This window comes from Convolutriloba macropyga, chromosome 13, assembly GCF_964194025.1.
Source record: "Convolutriloba macropyga chromosome 13, txConMacr16.3, whole genome shotgun sequence".
NCBI lineage: Eukaryota > Metazoa > Xenacoelomorpha > Acoela > Convolutidae > Convolutriloba > Convolutriloba macropyga.
In genome coordinates, this window is record NC_134480.1 from 47,603,947 (window position 1) to 47,627,448 (window position 23,502).

The 23,502-nt window shown below is 35.4% G+C and overlaps 1 protein-coding gene across 1 annotated transcript in view; it reads left to right on the top strand.

Annotated features, from left to right (window-relative positions):
* Positions 1 to 6,481: 6,481 nt before the first annotated feature.
* The window catches only part of LOC142351913 (uncharacterized), a 92,025-nt gene continuing 75,004 nt past the window's right edge, over positions 6,482 to 23,502 (top strand). Inside the window, exon 1 of the mRNA XM_075404169.1 lies at positions 6,482 to 6,852. Within this exon, the coding sequence (XP_075260284.1) occupies positions 6,664 to 6,852 (189 nt within the window). The 5' untranslated portion in view covers positions 6,482 to 6,663. The remainder of the gene's footprint in view (positions 6,853 to 23,502) is intronic.

Genomic DNA, 23,502 nt, shown 5'->3' on the forward strand with positions numbered 1-23,502 from the left:
CAATGTAGGATCTATAAAGCCAACGTTTCGATTCTAAGATCTGCAAAACCAACGCATGATCTTAAAATCCAACTCAAGATCTCCAACCTAAACGCAAAAACCCACCGCAAGAACTACAAACCCAACGCAAAATTTACGTATCTTACTCAAATTAAACTTTTCCAATGCAAGATCTAAAAACCAAACGCAAGATCTCTAAACCCGAGGCAAGATCTAAAAACCCAACGCAAGATGTACAAAGCTAATGTTTTGATGCCATGATCTCTAGCCACAACGGAAGATTTGGAAACCCGACCCAATATCTACAAACACGACGCAAGATCTAAAAATTCGACGCATGATCTCTAAACTCAAAGCAAGCTCTACAAACCTAACGCAAAACTACACACGTAGCGCAAAGTTTAGAAAACCAACGCAAGATCTAAATGCCCACCGCGTAATCTCCAAACACAACGCAAGTTTTGCAACGCAATGCAGGATATACAAAACCAACGTTTCAATTTAAAGATCTGCAAACCCGACACAAGATCTAAAAACCCAACGCAAGATCTACAAACTCAACGCAAGAACTAAAAACGCACCGCAGGAACTTTAAACCCAACGCAAGATTTACTTATCCAAATCAAGTTAAACAATTCCAATGCAAGATCTAAAAGCCCAACGCGAGATCTGCAAAAACAGAGCTTCGATGCCAAGATCTAAAAACCAAACGCAAGATCTGTAAATCCAAGGCAAGATATTAAAACTCAACGCAAGAACTAAAAACCCACCGCAGGAACTACAACCCCAATGCAAGATTTACGTATCCAAATCAAGTTAAACAATTTCAATGCGAGATCTGAAAACCAAACGCAAGATGTACGATGTCTTGATTTACAAAAACAACGCAGGATGTGGAAACCCAACACAGGATCTACAAAACCAAAGCTTCGATGTTGAGATCTGCACACCCAACGCAAGATTTATCAACGCAACGCAATATCTTCAAATTCAACGCAAGATCTAAAAACCCAGCGCAAGATCTGCAAACCCAACACAAGATCTACGAAACCAGGGCAAGGTCTTCAAACCCTACGCAATATACCAAATTTCGACGCAAGACCTTCACGACCAACTCAAGGTTTACCTTTTGAACGCAAGATATACAATTCCAAAGCAAGGTCTACAATCCCAACTCAAAATGTACAAACGCAATGCAGCATCTGCAAACCCAATGCCTGATCTAAAAACTAAAAGCAAGATCTTTAAAATCAATGCAAGACTACAGACCCAAAGCTTAGATGTCATGATCTAAAAACCAAATGCAAGATATCTAAATCCAAGGCAAGATTTAAAGCCCAACGCAAAACATACAGAGCTAACGCTTTGATTTCAAGATCTAAAAATAAAACGCCAAATATACCACACCAACGCAAAATTTACAACCCAATGATCTACAAACCCAAGTCAGGATCCACAAACACAATGCTCGAACTAAAAACCCAACGCAAGATCTACTAAAAACCTAACGCAAAAACTGCAAGCCCAACGCAAGATCTGCAAATAGAACGCTTCGATGTCAAGATCTAAAAACCAAATTCATGATCTCTAAACCCAAGTCAAGTCTAGAAAATCAACGCAAGGTTTTAAAAGCGAACGCTTCGATAACAAGATATACAAACACAACGCAAGATATACAAGCCCAACGAAAACTTTCCAAATTTTTTCCAAAAGATGGCAGTTTTGAACAACATCGAAAAAGGCTGAAGAAATTCTATTGTAAAATATATCAGCTGCCGATAAACAGTAATTTAGGTGTAAGTGATCAAATCCAACATCTTAGCCTTTTCTGCACATCAGGCCTAAAAAAGAGTCAAATTGCTCAAACAATTCGCCATAGTTGTAAAGTTTTTGTCAGTTGAGAAGCATTCCAGGATTCGAATGCAAGATACAGCCAAAAAACATTTTTGTTAACAACTTCTGGTATTTAAAACCCAAAAGCTTATACATTTGGTTAAACGCAAAGGACATTACCTGCGTCACTGTTAACAGTTTACCTCAATTTTCAAATTGTAAAAAGTTTCCCTGAATTTTTCATCTATTAGGGTTAGTTATCAATGGACTGTCTTGTCAACAACTATTGTGGATTCCTGACACTGTAACGGGAGAACGTATCTAAATTCAATTACATAAATTAATAAATGAACGCCGAAACCAAAAGAAAATGATTGAAGAAAAAGAAACCTGAAAAAAGTTGGTAGTTTGAAAAAATAGAAAAATAAAAAAGTTGTATTGTGTTCATGGCCAAAAGGAAAATGGAAACGTGTCGAGTTCGAATTCGAAAACAAAACGATAAAAAAATTGTCTTGAGTTCAAGACTAAAAAACGTAGTCTTTGGATCAAGACCAAAAACTGGAAACGTCTCGATCTCGAGACCAAAGAAGAAAAAAAGTTGTCTTGATTTCAAGACCAAAAAAGTCTTGCGTTCAAGATTGAAAACATTGGGAAACTTTAGAAGCAATAAGGGGTTTTTATCCAATATGGCTGGCAACGAGATCTCATAATTTTGTGAATATGTGTACTATTTGCCAGAACTGCGGAACGTTATTTCCACGTTTTCCCCTGGTGGGTACCGAGTGGAATCATGTCTTTCGCAAACCCGGAAAGTGTCTACGCTAGAACTTCTGGCACCCGCCAATATTCGGTACTTTTCAAAATCTTTACCTCAAAAATACCTCACCGAGTCTTCAACAAAAACTGGATAACCATTGTGAAAAGGCCAAAGTGCAACAAAGAAGCATTCGACAAACGGAGAGCCGAGTGTGAGGCGCTACAAGATAATTTAAATGTAGAAGGAGCCAGAAATGCTGAACAGGAGCAGTCCATTTATTTATTTAAACAAGAAATGGCGGATTTAAAAATCAATGCTGCTAAAATAGCGAAGCCATCGAGAAAATGGAGAAAGCGACTGAACAATTGCGCTAGGAACTGGGAAACTACAACCGGCACTCGGACAATGAATGTGAAAAAAAATACTGTCATTGATCAACAAAAGAATTCTCTTAGAAATGAGAAGGCCATAACACAAGCGACGGAGAAATGTCTTCTCCAGATTCGAAACAAAGACATTAGGAAACGGACTGCTACGTTAAATTTGATTTTGTTATTAAAAATTTCTGCTTTGAAAGATCAGATCAATAAACACAACCACAAAATGAGCCTGTTGACGCACCCTCATGCTAGTGGAGACGAAGACTAATTAAGTACCACGCTCAAATACTAAATCTTGTGAATTTCAGGGAAGGATCTGTGCAGCCATCTGTGCACAACCTGCAAAAATATGAAGCATTATCGTCTGTTTCACACATGTACAATCAGCCTCAATCGAGCGGGTGCACACGCAGGATCACACTCACAGACAGCAAACACATACACTATATAAACTTATTTAAAATAAGTGTGTGTAGGAACAGTTCAAACTGGTTGTTAGATGTCGTTTCCTCAGAGACCACCGACAGCCCGCGAGACCACAGAGAGCAGAACACTGGAATTTAAAGTGTCAGACTATGTCCCGCAAATGAAGGCATAAACAACACAGAATTTACTCAATTTCTAAATAGAAATTTGACATCTCAGCAGTTTGTTTATTTACCTCTGGAGACTGAAAGTCTATGAAGCTACCGCAGCTATTTGTGGCAAGCTGTCAGCTATGTTATATTATTATCATTATCATTATTATTATTATTATTATTATTATTATTATTATTATTATTATTATTATTATTATTATTATTATTATTATTTTTATTTTTATTATTATTATCATTATTATTTCTATTATTATTATTATTATTATTATTATTATTTTTATTATTACTATTATTATTATTATTATTATTATTATTATTATTGTGGCTTCCACAAAACGTGAGGGACTGCTCCCGCAAAATTTTTATATATATATATATATATATATATATAAATATATATAGATGAATCATACTAGTTTAAGTTTGTTAAGTTTGTTTCGTTTGAGGTATTGAAGTACTTCCACATCAAGTTTAAGATTCGATTTTTGAGTCCGACTGGTTGAAAGAATTTAACATTTGAATCAATGATATTTGCTCTATATGTGGTTCGATAGAAAAAATTTCAGGCTATATAAACCGAAAACTGGACCGTCTTTGCACAATATCAATATGCTCGCTGATGTTGAATGCATAATAATTGTTCACCAATTTCGGTAGCAAGAGAAGATCTGTTAGCACAATGTAATAGTTGAGAGGTAATAAGTTCAGGGATCTCAGTCGTTCGCAACAAATAAGGCTCGGTAGCATCCACTTCGAAACTTATTTTTGCGATTTTTCAAGCAGTCGCATGTCAGATTTTGAAGGCATATAACAGTTAGATCCATGGGTTAAGATTGGAATAAGCGTACACTTATAAAGATTTAGTTTTGCAGTAACCGCCAAGAGATATGATGTTTCTTTCTTTTTGGTGAAAGAGTTTGTTGGCTTTTCGAGTCCGCAATTCTACATGTTCCTTCCAAGTGAGGCTGTCGTGCATTGTGAAACCAAGGTCTTCCATATTTCTTGATTGTTCCAGTGGCCATTGACCCAACTCTGGACTTAATCTCGACTTGATATTGAAATTTTTGTACTGACATTTCGATAAATTGAAGCTGAGGTTATTTACGTAACTCCAACGCAATATTGAATCTAGATCCTGTTCGATTCCGTGTGCGTTTCCAAGATTTTCATTATATAATAGTTTGAGATCGTCAGCAAAAAGAAAGACTTTGGAGTTGAAAACAGTTTCAGGTAAGTCATTAATGAAAATAAGAAAAAAGTAGGGGCCCAAGTATTGAGCCCTGAGGCACACTCGAGGTGACCGGCTAACTCTTCGAATTTAGATTTCCAAAATTCACGTATTGCAGTCTGTCGCTCTGGTAACTCTTTAAAATCTCAAACAGCTTGCCACCTATTCCAATGCAATTGATCTTACGTAAGAGTGTTCCATGATCAATTTGGTCGAAAGCTTTGGAAAAGTCAGAGAAGTGAGCTATTCTCTCGATTGTTCTCAGAACAGAATTTGTATACCTTATCTAAGTAGGTTAACATTTGAAGAATAACTGATCTTCCACGAAAACCGTGTGAATCAGTTATGAGTCCTTTGAAAAAATTGACAATTGAGCCATACAACAATCTTTCTAGAACTTTTGAGACAATGCATAATAGTGTTACAGGACGATAATTTACCACATCTGCTTTCGATCCTTTTTTCTTGAAAATTAGGCTAACTGCTCGTATTTTCCATGCACTGGGATAGGTTCCAAGGCGCCTAAAATTTCTGAATAACTCAAAGATGGATTTCGTAAGTTCTTTTGCGCAGTTCCTGAGGACAACTGCAGGCAAGTTATCAGGCCCACATGATATTTGTTATATGTCGGTTTTATCGTCATCATTAAATTGTACGAGTACTTAGCTTTTCAGTGTTTTGAAAACGAATTGGAGTGTTTCTGTTTCGGACCCAACTTAATGGGCACAAAACTTCTAAGGCCCCCTAGCGCGCGTACTTTTGTACATTGTAAGGTGCTATATGACAACACAATTTACAACCGGGGGTCATTAAGGCCACTTGTTAACGTGTACGTTTTGCACACCGAAGCTGCAGAGCCCGTGCAATTGCATGAAGAATCGGGACACATGCGCTAGCAAGTTGAAAATAACAAGTGACAGAGATGTACCAAAACTATTTCCACAGAAGCTACAACGAACTCGACAGCTGCACCTGGAGACTTCTATGCAACTGTGGAATCTGCAAACCAATGAAAAAACTCGTGCCAAACGAAAACTGAAGGGTTCCACACCCGAGGGCTCCGACCCTAAAGACTCTCCTACTACTACTACTACTACTACTAACCGGGAGCCAGTGAGTGGATGGGCACGGCACGCAAACAAAAACTGTTAGATTTTTCCATCAAAACATTATTTGCAACAGTACAAAAATTTTACAATTTTCTGTCCGTTTTAGCATTCAAAAACTTTGCTCTGTAGGTTCATATTTGCGATAACAAATTTTTCGAGTTTGCGTTGGCGAGTCAGCTTAGGGCTGGACTTTTTGTTTCAAAGCCTAACATCTCAGCAAAATGTATATCTGTCCAATGAGCGCCAAGTATCAGCGAGGACTTGACGTTAATCATTAGCAAGATTTAACTTCACCATTGATGCGTAAAAGTTGTTGATGTAATTGGATATGCAAATTGAAGAGCTATTCATGATTTGCGTTTCTTACTCTTATTTGACCGAATGGCGTTTAGCGATGTTACTTTATTTTCAAGTAATTTGTTAAAAATGTGCTGTAATGTGTTCAGATCTTATTAATTTGACAAGTCAGTAAATACAGATCAATTTTGCATACTTTTGTTGCTGTTGTAACAGTTTTTACGTCCATCGTTAATAAGTTCTTTATCGTCTGATAGAAATTGCTTTATCGTACCTGTGGCGATTGAAGTACGAACGAGAAAACGTTGTATATTTTCAGAGCAATGTATAGAACAAGAATAAAGTTCGAACAATGAAATTGAACACCTTGGCTTCAGCAACCAGATATATTTGAACAGACAGCTGGATTTAGAAGTGCTAATTGTGTTGAGTTATGACAGTCAAATGAGCGCTTTTGCAAATGACTGTGGCTGCCACACAATCTGGGTCATCGGAGAGTAAAAATGGTGCTGGAGGGGATGGCAGAGTTCGCAAGGCGGGGGGAGTTGGTACCTTCGAGAAAAAAGAGCTGTCAATTTACGGCGAGAGACCTTGGGGATTCACTCTGAACGGAGGCTGCCACTACTTTCCTTCACTGATTGTCACTAAGGTTAGTGTAGAATAGTTTAATTGCGTCTATAAATTGGATTGGATCGAACTTATTAATAGCCACCCTCATCTTCTCAGCCGGCTATTATAGTGCTCCTATTTTTACAATTCAAAGAATTTGATTACAATTCAAAGATCTGTTCTTAAGATCTGTTCTCACATTTTCATGATTTTTGAAGTCAAATTGGAGTAGTGATTTTGGTGACGCCGAAACAGGAAATGGCGCGAAAAAGCGAGTGGTTTTGCGGCGTAAATTTTGTTCACTCTAATTTTAAAGTAGAGTGAGAAAACGGTGTTTGAACAAAAATTCGATTTCTCGGTAGTGGTTTTTTGTTCACATGCGGCAATTTCACTCTGATTTTTACTGTTTTTTCGATTTTTTGGATCGGATTTTTTTCTAAATGGTTTTCCCAATCCATTCACAGCTCATTCTAGACCTAATTTTTTTTTGTTTGAACCAAATTTTCATTTCTCGGTTGTGGTTTTTTATTCACATGCGGTAATTTCACTCTGATTCTTACTGTTTTTCTTTCAACTTTTCGGATCGGATTTTTTTCTAAATGGTTTTCCCAATATATTCATAGTTCATTCTAGGCCTAGTATTTTTGTTTGAACCAAATTTTCATTTCTTGCTAGTGGTTTTTACTTCACATGCGGCATTTGACATTGATTTTCTGTTTTTTACAATTCAACGAATTTGAATTGTATTGGGGCGCTGTCTTTTTTTTAAGATCTGTTCTCACATTTTCATGACAATTGAAGTAAAATTGGAGTAGTGATTTTGGTCACGCCGAAATAGTTAATGGAGCGAAAAAGTGAGTGGTTTTGCGGCGTGATTTTTTTTGCTCTAATTTTAAAGTAGAGTGAGAAAACGGTGTTTGAACAAAAATTCGGTTTTGCTAGTGGTTTTTTGTTCACATGCTGCAATTTTACTATGATTTTTACGGTTTTTTCAATTTTTTGGATTGGATTTTTTTTTCTAAATGTTTTTCCCAATCCATTCATGGTTCAGTCATGGTTCAAGCCTAGTTCTTTGTTTGAACTAAATTTCAATTTCTTGCTTGTGTTTTTTTGTTCACATGCGGCATTTTGACAATTTTTTTCTGTTTTTAATATTTTTGATTTTTTTTAAATTGGTTTTCCCAATTCATTTGTAGTCCGTTCTGGGTCTAGTTTCTCATCTAATCAATGAAAATTCTTTGAATTGTACGTCAGGACTTGTCCTGCTGTTTTTTTACTTCGTCGAACAAAAAAATGTTTCGCTTTACCTCATTTTACCGCTTTTTCAACATTTTGCGTGAAATCTTTTTGACTTCTCTGGGCTAGTTTTTCTCTTCTCTCGTTCTGCTAAAAGTAATTTTGAACATCAGTTGCTCAGCAAAGCAATTCAAAATGAACAGAGTCAGTATAAAAAATTGAAGTCAGAAATAGAAACGGGATAAAGCCCAATTTTAGATGCCCGCTATTTGAACGTCGTTCCTATAAGTCTTTGTTACCATCTCTAATGCTTATTGGTATTGATAGTAGCCCCTTTAGCCTCTCTCTAAGAAACAGAAGTATGTTCAACTACGAAATGCCATCAAAATAAATTGGACTTAAAAAATGTTTTTGTGCAAAAATAGTTTTCTCAATATCTTCTCTTCTTTCAATCTCAATCATGCTTATTGGAATCAACGGCGGCTAATTTCCGGCAATCTGCCGGGTATTTTTAAAAATTATTGGAGCTGCCTTCAATGTGGTATTGCATCAGTGTTGTCATTATTATTATAATCTTTGAGTTCCAGCTGTGGTTCTCATAGGTAGAAATAGGATTTTAATGGTCCTATTTGTCTGTAAACGGGTATTTTTATGTGCTGATCGAGAAAAAAACTCGGTTAAAACATTTCTAAAACAAGTTTTACTGTTTTCAGTTGGATCTAATATTTTTTTACTACACTTCTTTTTCGTTCTCTTATATAAAAATTTGATTTGTTCTCTTTTTCTGTCCAGCCTTTGGGCGACTAGTAAACATTTTGAAATTTCCGTTCGTTCCCCAGTATCTTATATCTGTTTGAAGAGATAAACCATTGGCTCGCGAGATACGATCCTTATTTAGAAGATCAGTGGAGAAGTCAAATTTTGCCTAGAATAAGAAACTTTTATTGCCCAGTTAATTTGCCTGTATATGCGGTTTGTTTTTTTGCTGTAACAGTTCAAAGGAATATCCGCTGAAAAAACATTAAAGAGTACAATTGACTTGCAACTTTTAATTCTTACTTTTAAAGGAATTGGATTTTTACAAGATACAGAGAACCAATGATCTTAGCCGTTTTACTTGAAACTGAGTTGAGGTTATCAGTCTCATGTGATATTGAATCAAAAGCTTTTGCGAGATCCATCTGTCTTGTAGTAATCTTCCATATTTCACAGCATCAGTTGAAGACTTTTGAGATTGGAAGTGAATTTTTTTTGTTCAAAAGCTCGTTTTTCTACTAAGATATTCTACTAACTGATTGAGTATTCAATCTTTCAAAAATTTTCGCAGAAGTTGATGTTATGGAATAAGGAGGGCATTTAGTTAAAACAAAAAGAGCTCCTTTTTGTGAACTGGTGTGATATGTGCATCCTTTTAATTTGTTGGGAAATCTTTATCTTCAATACAATCGTTAAATATAATCTGAAGATGTGTTCGAATAGCGATGTGTTTGAAATTTCCGTTCGTTCCCCAGTATCTTATATCTGTTTGAAGAGATAAACCATTGGCTCGCGAAATACGATCCTTATTTAGAAGATCAGTGGAGAAGTCAAATTTTGCCTAGAATAAGAAACTTTTATTGCCCAGTTAATTTGCCTGTATATGCGGTTTGTTTTTTCGCTGTAACAGTTCAAAGGAATATCCGCTGAAAAAACATTAAAGAGTACAATTGACTTGCAACTTCTAATTCTTACTTTTAAAGGAATTGGATTTTTACAAGATACAGAGAACCAATGATCTTAGCCGTTTTACTTGAAACTGAGTTGAGGTTATCAAATGATTTGTTCGAATCATTTTGTACTCCTTGATAGCAAAAAGCATGAGCTGCTTTAATAAATTCTCCTTTAAAAGAAAACTCTGGGTCCTAATTTTCTTCACAGACTTGAATTTACCATTGAAGGATTTTCGACAGTACTAAAAAAGATCTTTACAGAAGGTAGCGGTAAAAAAAATTATGAATTATAAGGAAATATTCTAAGAAACGTTCAACATCTGCAGACGGCGCAGCTATATTTGATTAACCATGTACAGGTTCTTGATATATCGTACTTTAAATCACGTAGACTGACGAAGAAACCCTTTAAGAGCGATATAATATTTTCAGGGGGAAATAAAATGTTCATATCTCTCGAGTCAGTAAAATCGTTGACCAAAAGAGTTACTCTGTTGAAAATGAGTTTGATTTATAAAGCATAATGTTTCTGATTTATTGGCATTTGTTATGAGTTGATTTTCTGTGCTTTTTGGTTTCCTCTAACATTTCGATTTTGAATGGAATTAAATACGTTTTAATTTGCAAATACTAGAATTATCCGCAATTTTAAGAATGTAGTTTATGTCCTAGTACATTTCCTTTTGTCACCACGGTTAAGTATTTTTCGGTGATAAGTAAATACCCAATTTTACGCATTCTGTTCGATTTCTGAGAAAATATTTTAACAGAAGAATTATCGATTCAGAGAGTTCTGCTTTCATGAGAAAAGTCTCATGTGATATTGAATCAAAAGCTTTTGCGAGATCCATCTGTCTTGTAGTAATCTTCCATATTTCACAGCATCAGTTGAAGACTTTTGAGATTGGAAGTGGATTTTTTTGTTCAAAAGCTCGTTTTTCTACTAAGATATTCTACTAACTGATTGAGTATTCAATCTTTCAAAAATTTTCGCAGAAGTTGATGTTATGGAATAAGAAGGGCATTTAGTTAAAACAAAAAGAGCTCATTTTTGTGAACTGGTGTGATATGTGCATCCTTTTAATTTGTTGGGAAATCTTTATCTTCAATACAATCGTTAAATATAATCTGAAGATGTGTTCGAATAGCGTTTTCCAGATTTAAAAGCCCTAGCTTTGATGTTGCCGTGTTGTTCTCTAGGTTGTGAATATCTTTGTAGATTTCCCTCAGAGCAAAAATTTTGAAATTGAACTCCTCAACATATTGGTTTTCAGCGTTTAATGGAACAATCTGCGCTCTTTAGGTGACTGTTTCGCTGAAAACTTGGTTGAAAGTATTACAGAATGAGTTTTGGCCGTCCTTTTTTGTATTTTTTTTAAATCGATTTCATTGATGTTTGGTCTGCTACTTTTTTTTTCCTAATGTACTTGCATGTCTCTTTCGAGGTCTCAATAAAATTTTAAACATTTCGTCTAAATATTGATGTTCTGCTTCTTTCAACTGTATTTACAAGTTTGGGATACTTTTTAATTGACGCAAACGAATAAGCACTTTGTGTCAATTTTTTATTGAATTGTCGATGCTTCTGTGCATCTCATTTGTCACGTAGGGTTTTTCTAAAGGAGTCTTTTTGTTATTCGAAACTAATTTCATCATTGTTGATACATGTCTCCAGTATTGTCAAAAAAATTTTTTTAAACTCTGCTTACATGGCATTGCGGTTTCCTTGTTAATAAACTGTTCTGCAGTCTGTGAGAGCCATGTCGCTATTAAATTTTTTGCTTTAAAGAAAATTAGACTATGATCGATTTCAAAAGGAGGTAAGCAAATTTTCAAACTAGTGGTTCACTTTTAAGTGGAAAAACAGTTATCTATCAAAGTGCCCTTATTGCTGCATATGCGTGTAGGAATATCAACTCTGGAAAACTAATCCTGGTCCCGACGGAAAGCTGTGAAGAAATCCGTGCCCATATATGCTTAACATCTCAGTATTTGATCTCCAAATTAGAGAGTTTTATCTGTAGATGAGAATGCATTGGAAACTTCAGCACTTAACTTATCGCAGAGAAACCAACCAGGCTTTGATGTGGACACTTGGAGACATTAAGCAGAGATTTTTCCTCTAAGGGATTGCTGAGTTCCAGCCACATCTTTTAAAGAACCACTGACCAGATAACTGGTTTCTACGTTTAATACTTATTTTCTTAGCAATCCTAATTCCTACACCCACCCTTAGCGGGTACAGTTTGATGAGATCAATTTTTGTGCATAAAATTGTGCTACGGCGAATGTTTTAGCTTTGTTCATTGCTAATCCAATTTTAAATTTTGTTTACTATAACAATTGTTTCCGGGTCCAGCTGCTGAAGTGTATTTGATATCTCGATACTTCGTTTGTGTGCTCTGAACAGTAGAATTTTGTTGCAATTCTGGGCGTCAGTAAGCGCATCATCCAATGTACAAAGTTTTGAAGAATCTAAGGGTCCAGGTTCTTTTTATATTTTGCCACCAAGTATCAAAATTATGTTGGAAAAACAAAAGCTGTTCGAACAGCCGCAATGAATATAAAATCATCCTTCTCTTGAAGTAAGTCAGCCTGCTTCAATTTTTTTTTCAATTTTCCTATGTAATTAGGTGACGTTGCTTGATGCGTACCTCGTTTCCTTGTAGGTTTCCGAGGGAAAAAAGTCAAACAAATTGGTAAACACTATGCCAAAAAGTCTCTCAATTCAGGCAAACTTCAAGTTTCTTTAGATTTTTCTAATTTGAATTGTATTTTGTGATGCTGGCAGATTGTGTTTTGTAATATTGACGTGTTTTCTACCAGATTGTAGCGCCATGATTTGAACGAGCTCCGTGAAAACACTGTAAACTGGAAGTGCATTTTTCAAGTAATTAAACCGTGACCTGGGATAGGAACCATCAAGCTCTAAGCATATTGTCTATTTTTTTGCATAGTTTAGATATTTCCTCGTTTGTTTTTGTTCCATAGCAGCCGGGACGTTTTTACATTAATCGTTCACCGGAACTTTTTTAGCATTCTCTTGTCGACTATTTCCTTGTTGCTGCCACCTGCCCTTAATACCTTTATCAATTGAATCGTGTCCGACATGAACAAGTAATGTTTCCGTTTTGATTACAGGGGAATAGCAATCAACTACCTTAGAACTATGGCCCATTGTTGCAGATCAATATGAGTGAACTGCACACCGCTGCGAATTATCTTGTTCATTTACTGTCAAATATGACTGATTGCTTGAAGCGGGGTATCTTTTTTGGGCTGTTAAGTTTTCAATGGAAGATCACAATTGTTGCTTTTTAACATCTCCCGTCACTCAAGTAAATTGTCATTGACCTTCGAAGTTTGAGTTTTGGGAAATTTGATATGCGTTCAATATTTCGTTTTAATGTCCGATTGTTAATTTTTGCGTTTCATGGTTAACTTTTTGTGATGATTTTGTCCTTTTCTTTGGCTTTTTCATCGCACTTCAAAAATTTTGCGATTGGAGCGTGCTTGTTGCTTTCTGGGGAACGTTTTCGAAATCATAATGAAAATGCGTATTTGCTCTTTTGACAAATCGTATTACGCGTAGTTGAAATTTTTTTCACAGAAAAACTTAAAGCTTTTTTGTTTCCGACCTGAATTGAAGAAATTGTGGGTATAGCTGAAACTTGATTGATCTCACCGGTGATGGAGTGGACAAAATACCAAGAAAGATTTTTGTGTTGCTTGACTAAACGGAAAATTGTTTAGGTTGGATTCAAAATTTGATCTATGTATAACAGAATACCCAATAACCAATAACTGTGAGATTTCAATTACCTGAAAGAATGCAAATAAAGCAACAGCTTCAGAGAAAAAAATCGAGAAAGGACTTGTTGTGTATGATTGTTTGGAGTCAAATTCAAAATGAAACGAATAAAGCAAAAAAATTCTTAGAATGTTTGTACAGCTGACTTCTCTTATGGTTTGACTCTTCTTTGTCTCAATTTTGTTGGGGTTGAGCATAACTTGCTGTGATAAGTAATCAAAAGATATGTTTTTTTTTAAAAAAAAAACTTTAATCGCAGTGGTTGCCATTTTGTGCAGGTTTTATTGATCTCGGTTACTATCATTTTTTAAAATTAATTTTAGGGTTTCCGAGCTGAAACATATCTTTCATGATTTTACCTTGTTTTGATTTTTTTTCTGTTTTCAAACGTTGGGTGTTATTGTCTAGAATTTTTTTAATTTTCAGTAATACAACCAGCGCATTGGTATAATTTTCGAAAGAATTTTTTCTTTCAGGGTGTTTATAGCTGCGAAGGGTGTTTGTAAGCTGAGCGGAGCTTTATTGCGGTGTCCTTGGTTTTTACAATTCAAAGATTTTGAATTGTATTGGGGCGCTGTCTTTTTTAGATCTGTTCACACATTTTTATAATTTTTGAAGTCAAATTGGAGTAGTTGATTTGGTGACGCCGAAACAGGAAATGGGGCGAAAAAGCGAAAAAGGAGTGGTTTTGCGGCGTGATATCTTTTCGCTCTAATTTTAAAGCCGAGTGAGAAAGCGGTGTTAGAACAAAAATTCGCTTTCTTGCTAGTGGTTTTTTGTACACATGCGGCAATTTCACTTTGATTTTTTAGTTTTTTTGATTTTTTTGATCGGATTTTCTAAATGGTTTTCCCAATACATTCATAGTTCATTCTAGGCCTAGTTCTTTGTTAGAATCAGATTGACATTTCTCGCTACTGGTTTTTTTCTCGTTAGCTGCATTTTGACATTGATTTTCTTTTTTTGTTTTTTGATCTGGTTTTTTTAGAAATGGTTTTTTCAATTAAATAATAGTCCGTTTTAGGTCTAGTTTTTTATTTAGTCAATGAAAATTCTTTGAATTGTACGTCAGGACTTGTCCTGCTATGTTTTTTGTTTCATCGTCTGACGCTCTTTTTTCGTTTTACATTCGTTCACACAGCAAAGCTGAAGTCAAAATTTTCTGAATGACTTCTTCTCACTAACGGCGTTTGCGCGCGTGACGGCATTTCACACTCGCTTTAGCAAAAGTTTTTAGGTTAATTTCGAGATTAGATTTTGATCATACGTGACTTACCTCAATCAATAAAATGACATTTGCACTTTAAAACTTGAGTTTAATTTGAATTTGTGTAAGGTCAAAGGAACTCATATGTGCAGTAAAGGTCCTTAATAAGAGGCTTCTGCGGAATGAATTTTAACAAGCTTCATTAATTTGTCGCTAAATGTTTTTTTACTTAGTTTTTTTGAGCTGCGTCGATTTTTTTTTCAATTTAGATCTGTATCTGTTTCTATCTCTATTATATGGCACGCAGGTCTTCTTTCGCAGCTATTCCGGCAATCTGCCTGCTATGTTTTAAGATATTGCGGCTTGTACGAAGTGTCGTTTTTCGCATGTCAGTAAATTCTTAACTTCTCAGTTTTATTATGTTGTTTTGAATCAATGTCCTGTCATCAGACAGTCCGTCGTGCGCAGATTTCTTTGAGTTAAGTCTACTCATCTATTTAGTTTTATGCTGAATTAATTGTTACTCTTGAGTGGATATTTTGGAGCACTACGTTTTGTAGGCCAATTTTGTTTGAAATGGCATTTCACAGCACTAGACAATTTTGTGTATTCTATAAATATCAAAGTTTTGAATTAGAATCGTTTTGACTTTTATTTGGAATTCTGTAGACTAAACAAATTTTAGCAATTTTTGAGCATCATTTTTTAGCAGTTTTGAGCTTCATTTTTAGCAGTTTTTGAGCTTCATTTTTTGGCAGTTTTTGAGCTTCATTTTTTTAGCAGTTTTTGAGCTTCATTTTTTAGCAGTTTTTGAGCTGCATTTTTGAGCATTTTTTGAGCCTCATTTTTTAGCAGTTTTTGAGCTTCCTTTTTTTAGCAGTTTCTGAGCTGCATTTTTTAGCAGTTTTGAGCTTCATTTTTTAGCAGTTTTTGAGCTTCATTATTCTGGAAATTGCATTAATTATCAGCCAATATAGTCAAATTCGCGTTGCAAAAAGTATTTAGCAAAATTTTTGAGTTTGCATTCATCCATTTTGTGCTACTAATCGAACTTCATGGGGAAAAAATTGACAAACTCTATATTATCTACTATAACTTTATCCATAACGAAGTGCAGGTAAGCAGAAACAGAACAAATTTTATAATGTTAAGAAAAGCGGTTGTTTTGGACAGCATGTCGCATTTTAAACGAGACTCCACCACAATTGTGATTTATCGATTTTGCGCTTTTGTTCTAGAACATTCCATGACTTCTCAAGTACCTTTTCACGGCTCTGTTCATTTTTGAGTGACCTCAGTTGCTCTCACCGCGAAGAAAAATTTGTTGCTAAATCAAAAGCAATTGGAGCTAAACAAGGGACAGATAGCGGAGTGGTGACTGTTCTGTCGAGGAATCCGGCGGTCTGGGTTTCGGATCCCACACTATTCAGATGTTTTTGTGTCAATAAACAAAAATTTTTCTAGGCTACAACAGCCCTTGAATTAAATAGCTCCGCCTGTTGTTCGAGAGCAAATTGTCTGTCGTAAAGGTTGATCCACATGTTTACCGCGCAGCATAATTCAACTATTGTTAACAACGCTTTAAGAACTTCGTTATTTCTCCTTTCTTTCCTTTGTAAAATTTTGCCAAAATTCTGCACCCGGATATTACCAAGAGTTGTAGAAATAATGTAATCTGAAAATATTGATAAATTTTACATGCAATTCATGAACTCATTTTTATTATTAAAGCAATTATTGCGGACACATGAGAACGTTTGTACGTCAGGTGGATGTTTTTACGTTTTGAGATAACGTTTTTCCTATTTTCAATTCGTTGCCGTCTAAAAATGTTAATCCCGTAGTGGCTACAGAGAATTGGCTTCACATAATTTTGATTTTACCACCTGTTTGTGAGTCTATCACGCCTTCAGTGTTAATTTGAAACATCAATCTTGTTAAAATTTTTTCTCAAAATTGTATTGTGCTTTTGTGACTCAGAGTAATTTTAACTGTTCTTGTAGATTTTGGCATTTAGAACGTCACGGCACCTGTGTGTGCGCCGAAATGAAGTTTCATAATAACCGATCCAGTTTGAGGGAATAAGATTGGAGTATTGGAGTAGTAGTGCATTTAAGTATTAAACACAACCTCAACCTTCTTATTTATTGTCACTTTCTTTATCTCTGCTATTCGTGTTCTTGTTCTGCTTCCTTTTTTTTGCAGTTTTTGAGCTTCATTTTTAGCAGTTTTTGAGCTTCATTTTTTAGCAGTTTTTGAGCTTCATTTTTGAGCAGTTTTCAAGCTTCATTTTTTTGCAGTTTTTGAGCTTCATTTTTTTAGCAGTTTTTGAGCTTCATTTTTTAGCAGTTTTTGAGCTTCCTTTTTTAGCAGTTTTTGAGCTTCATTTTTTAGCAGTTTTTGAGCTTCCTTATTCTGGAAATTGCATTAATTATCAGCCAATATAGTCAAATTCGCGTTGCAAAAAGTTTTTAGCAAAATTTTTGAGTTTGCATTCATCCATTTTGTGCTACTAATCGAACTTCATGGGGAAAAAATTGACAAACTCTTTATTATCTACTATAACTTTATCCATAACGAAGTGCAGGTAAGCAGAAACAGAACAAATTTTATAATGTTAAGAAAAGCGTTTGTTGTGGACAGCATGTCGCATTTTAAACGAGACTCCACCACAATTGCGATTTATCGATTTTGCGCTTTTGTTCTAGAACATTTCATGACTTCTCAAGTACCTTTTCACGGCTCTGTTCATTTTTGAGTGACCCCAGTTGCTCTCACCGCGAAGTAAAATTTGTTGCTAAATCAAAAGCAATTGGAGCTAAACAAGGGACAGATAGCGGAGTGGTGACTGTTCTGTCGAGGAATCCGGCGGTCTGGGTTTCGGATCCCCCACTATTCAGATGTTTTTGTGTCAATAAACAAAAATTTTTCTAGGCTACAACAGCCCTTGAATTAAATCGCCTCGCCTGTCGTTCGAGAGCAAATTGTCTGTCGTAAAGGTTGATCCCCATGTTTACCGCGCAGAATAATTCAACTATTGTTAACAACGCTTTAAGAACTTCGTTATTTCTCCTTTCTTTCCTTTGTAAAATTTTGCCAAAATTCTGCACCCGGATATTACCAAGAGTTGTAGAAATAATGTAATCTGAAAATATAGATAAATTTTACATGCAATTCATGAACTCATTTTTGTTATTAAAGCAATTATTGCGGACACATGAGAACGTTTGTACGTCTGGTGGATGTTTTTACGTTTTGAGAAGACGTTTTTCCTATTTTCATTTCGTTGCCGTCTAAAAATGTTAATCCCGTAGTGGCTACAGAGAATTGGCTTCACATAATTTTGATTTTATCACCTGTTTGTGAGTCTATCACGCCTTCAGTGTTAATTTGAAACATCAATCTTGTTAAAATTTTTTCTCAAAATTGTATTGTGCTTTTGTGACTTCATATTAATTTTAACTGTTCTTGTAGATTTTGGCATTTAGAACGTCACGGCACTTGTGTGTGTGCGCCGAAATGAAGTTTCATAATAACCGATCCAGTTTGAGGGAATAAGATTGGAGTATTGGAGTAGTAGTGCAATTAAGTAATAAACACAACCTCAACCTTCTTATTTTTTGTCACTGTCACTATCTCTGCTATTCGTGTTCTTGTTCTGCTTCCTTTTTTAGCAGTTTTTGAGCTTCATTTTTTAGCAGTTTTTGAGCTTCATTTTTAGCAGTTTTTGAGCTTCATTTTTAGCAGTTTTGAGCTTCATTTTTTTGGCAGTTTTTGCGCTTCATTTTTTTAGCAGTTTTTGAGCTTCATTTTTTAGCAGTTTTTAAGCTTCCTTTTTAGCAGATTTTGAGCTTCATTTTTTAGCAGTTTTTGAGCTTCTTTATTCTGGAAATTGCATTAATTATCAGCCAATATAGTCAAATTCGCGTTGCTAAAAGTATTTAGCAAAATTTTTGAGTTTGCATTCATCCATTTTGTGCTACTAATCGAGTTTCATGGGGAAAAAATTGACAAAATCTATATTATCTACTATAACTTTATCCATAACGAAGTGCAGGTAAGCAGAAACAGAGCAAATTTTATAATGTTAAGAAAAGCGGTTGTTGTGGACAGTATGTCGCATTTTAAACGAGACTCCACCACAATTGCGATTTATAGATTTTGCGCTTTTGTTCTAGAACATTCCATGACTTCTCAAGTACCTTTTTACGGCTCTGTTCATTTTTGAGTGACCTCAGTTGCTCTCACCGCGAAGTAAAATTTGTTGCTAAATCAAAAGCGATTGGAGCTAAACAAGGGACAGATAGCTGAGTGGTGACTGTTCTGTCGAGGAATCCGGCGGTTTGGGTTTCGGATCCCACACTATTCAGATGTTTTTGCGTCCATAAGCAGAAATTTTTCTAGGCTACAACAGCCCTTGAATTAAATAGCCCCGCCTGTCGTTCGAGAGCAAATTGTCCGTCGTAAAGGTTGATCCCCTATGTTTACCGCGTAGCATAATTCACAACTATTGTTAACAACGCTTTAAGAACTTCGTTATTTCTCCTTTCTTTCCTTTGTAAAATTTTGCCAAAATTCTGCACCCAGATATTACCAAGAGTTGTAGAAATAATGTAATCTGAAAATATAGATAAATTTTACATGCAATTTATGAACTCAATTTTATTATCAAAGCAATCATTGCGGACACATGAGAACGTTTGTACGTCAGGTGGATGTTTACGTTTTGAGATAACATTTTTCCTATTTTCAATTCGTTGCCGTCTAAAAATGTTAATCCCGTAGTGGCTACCGAGAATTGGCTTCACATAATTTTGATTTTATCACCTGTTTGTGAGTCTATCACGCCTTCAGTGTTAATTTGAAACATCAATCTTGTTAAAATTTTTTCTCAAAATTGTATTGTGCTTTTGTGACTTCAGAGTAATTTTAACTGTTCTTGTAGATTTTGGCATTTAGAACGTCACGGCACTTGTGTGTGTGCGCCGAAATGAAGTTTCATAATAACCGATCCAGTTTGAGGGAATAAGATTGGAGTATTGGGGTAGTAGTGCAATTAAGTATTAAACACAACCTCAACCTTCTTATTTTTTGTCACTGTCACTATCTCTGCTATTCGTGTTCTTGTTCTGCTTCCTTTTTTAGCAGTTTTTGAGCTTCATTTTTTAGCAGTTTTTGAGCTTCATTTTTAGCAGTTTTTGAGCTTCATTTTTAGCAAGTTTGAGCTTCATTTTTTAGCAGTTTTTGAGCTTCATTTTTTAGCAGTTTTTGAGCTTCATTTTTTAGCAGTTTTTGAGCTTCCTTTTTAGCAGATTTTGAGCTTCATTTTTAAGCAGTTTTTGAGCTTCATTATTCTGGAAATTGCATTAATTATCAGCCAATATAGCCAAATTCGCGTTGCAAAAAGTATTTAGCAAAGTTTTTGAGTTTGCATTCATCCATTTTGTGCTACTAATCGAACTTCATGGGGAAAAAATTGACAAACTCTATATTATCTACTATAACTTTATCCATAACGAAGTGCAGGTAAGCAGAAACAGAACAAATTTTATAATGTTAAGAAAAGCGGTTGTTGTGGACAGCATGTCGCATTTTAAACGAGACTCCACCACAATTATGGTTTATCGATTTTGCGCTTTTGTTCTAGAACATTCCATGACTTCTCAAGTACCTTTTCACGGCTCTGTTCATTTTTGAGTGAACTCAGTTGCTCTCACCGCGAAGTAAAATTTAATGCTAAATCAAAAGCGATTGGAGCTAAACAAGGGACAGATAGCGGAGTGGTGACTGTTCTGTCGAGGAATCCGGCGGTCTGGGTTTCGGATCCCACACTATTCAGATGTTTTTGCGTCCATATACAAAAATTTTTCTAGGCTACAACAGCCCTTGGATTAAATAGCCCCGCCTTTCGTTCGAGAGCAAATTGTCCGTCGTAAAGGTTGATCCCCTATGTTTACCGCGTAGCATAATTCACAACTATTGTTAACAACGCTTTAAGAACTTCGTTATTTCTCCTTTCTTTCCTTTGTAAAATTTTGCCAAAATTCTGCACCCGGATATTACCAAGAGTTGTAGAAATAATGTTATTTGAAAATATAGATAAATTTTACATGCAATTCATGAACTCATTTTTATTATTAAAGCAATTATTGCGGACACATGAGAACGTTTGTACGTCAGGTGGATGTTTTTACGTTTTGAGATAACATTTTTCCTATTTTCAAGTGATTGCCGTCTAAGAATGTTAATCCCGTAGTGGCTACCGAGAATTGGCTTCATATAATTTTGATTTTATCACCTGTTTGTGAGTGTATCACGCCTTCAGTGTTAATTTGAAACATCAATCTTGTTAAAATTTTTTCTCAAAATTGTATTGTGCTTTTGTGACTTCAGAGTAATTTTAACTGTTCTTGTAGATTTTGGCATTTAGAACGTCACGGCACTTGTGTGTGCGCCGAAATGAAGTTTCATAATAACCGATCCAGTTTGAGGGAATAAGATTGGAGTATTGGAGTAGTAGTGCAATAAAGTATTAAACACAACCTCAACCTTCTTATTTATTGTCACTGTCACTATCTCTGCTATTTGTGTTCTTGTTCTGCTTCCTTTTTTAGCAGTTTTTGAGATTCATTTTCAGCAGTTTTTGAGCTTCATTTTTAGCAGTTTTTGAGCTTCATTTTTTAGCGGTTTTTGAGCTTCATTTTTTTAGCAGTTTTTGAGCTTCTTTTTTTAGCAGTTTTTGAGCTTCCTTTTTTAACAGTTTTTGAGCTTCATTTTTTAGCAGTTTTTGAGCTTCATTATTCTGGAAATTGAATTAATTATCAGCCAATATAGTCAAATTCGCGTTGCAAAAAGTTTTTAGCAAAATTTTTGAGTTTGCATTCATCCATTTTGTGCTACTAATCGAACTTCATGGGGAAAAAATTGACAAACTCTATTTTATCTACTATAACTTTATCCATAACGAAATGCAGGTAAGCAGAAACAGAACAAATTTTATAATGTTAAGAAAAGCGGTTGTTGTGGACAGCATGTCGCATTTTAAACGAGACTCCACCACAATTGCGATTTATCAATTTTGCGCTTTTGTTCTAGAACATTCCATGACTTCTCAAGTACCTTTTCACGGCTCTGTTCATTTTTGAGTGACCTCAGTTGCTCTCACCGCGAAGTAAAATTTGTTGCTAAATCAAAAGCAATTGGAGCTAAACAAGGGACAGATAGCGGAGTGGTGACTGTTCTGTCGAGGAATCCGGCGGTCTGGGTTTCGGATCCCACACTATTCAGATGTTTTTGCGTCCATAAGCAGAAATTTTTCTAGGCTACAACAGCCCTTGAATTAAATAGCCCCGCCTGTCGTTCGAGAGCAAATTGTCCGTCGTAAAGGTTGATTTCCTATGTTTACCGCGTAGTATAGTTCACAACTATTGTTAACAACGCTTTAAGAACTTCGTTATTTCTCCTTTCTTTCCTTTGTAAAATTTTGCCAAAATTCTGCACCCTGATATTACCAAGAGTTGTAGAAATAATGTAATCTGAAAATATAGATGAATTTTACCTGCAATTCATGAACTCATTTTTATTATTAAAGCAATTATTGCGGACACATGAGAACGTTTGTACGTCAGGTGGATGTTTTTACGTTTTGAGATGACGTTTTTCCTATTTTCAATTCGTTGCCGTCTAAAAATGTTAATCCCGTAGTGGCTACCGAGAATTGGCTTCACTTAATTTTGATTTTATCACCTGTTTGTGAGTCTATCACGCCTTCAGTGTTAATTTGAAACATCAATCTTGTTAAAATTTTTTCTCAAAATTGTATTGTGCTTTTGTGACTTCAGAGTAATTTTAACTGTTCTTGTAGATTTTGGCATTTAGAACGTCAAGGCACTTGTTTGTGTGCGCCGGAATGAAGTTTCATAGTAGCAGTTTTTGAGCTTCCTTATTCTGGAAATTGCATTAATTATCAGCCAATATAGTCAAATTCGCGTTGCAAAAAGTTTTTAGCAAAATTTTTGAGTTTGCATTCATCCATTTTGTGCTACTAATCGAACTTCATGGGGAAAAAATTGACAAACTCTTTATTATCTACTATAACTTTATCCATAACGAAGTGCAGGTAAGCAGAAACAGAACAAATTTTATAATGTTAAGAAAAGCGTTTGTTGTGGACAGCATGTCGCATTTTAAACGAGACTCCACCACAATTGCGATTTATCGATTTTGCGCTTTTGTTCTAGAACATTCCATGACTTCTCAAGTACCTTTTTACGGCTCTGTTCATTTTTGAGTGACCCCAGTTGCTCTCACCGCGAAGTAAAATTTGCTGCTAAATCAAAAGCAATTGGAGCTAAACAAGGGACAGATAGCGGAGTGGTGACTGTTCTGTCGAGGAATCCGGCGGTCTGGGTTTCGGATCCCACACTATTCAGATGTTTTTGTGTCAATAAACAAAAATTTTTCTAGGCTACAACAGCCCTTGAATTAAATCGCCTCGCCTGTTGTTCGAGAGCAAATTGTCTGTCGTAAAGGTTGATCCACATGTTTACCGCGCAGCATAATTCAACTATTGTTAACAACGCTTTAAGAACTTCGTTATTTCTCCTTTCTTTCCTTTGTAAAATTTTGCCAAAATTCTGCACCCAGATATTACCAAGAGTTGTAGAAATAATGTAATCTGAAAATATAGATAAATTTTACATGCAATTTATGAACTCAATTTTATTA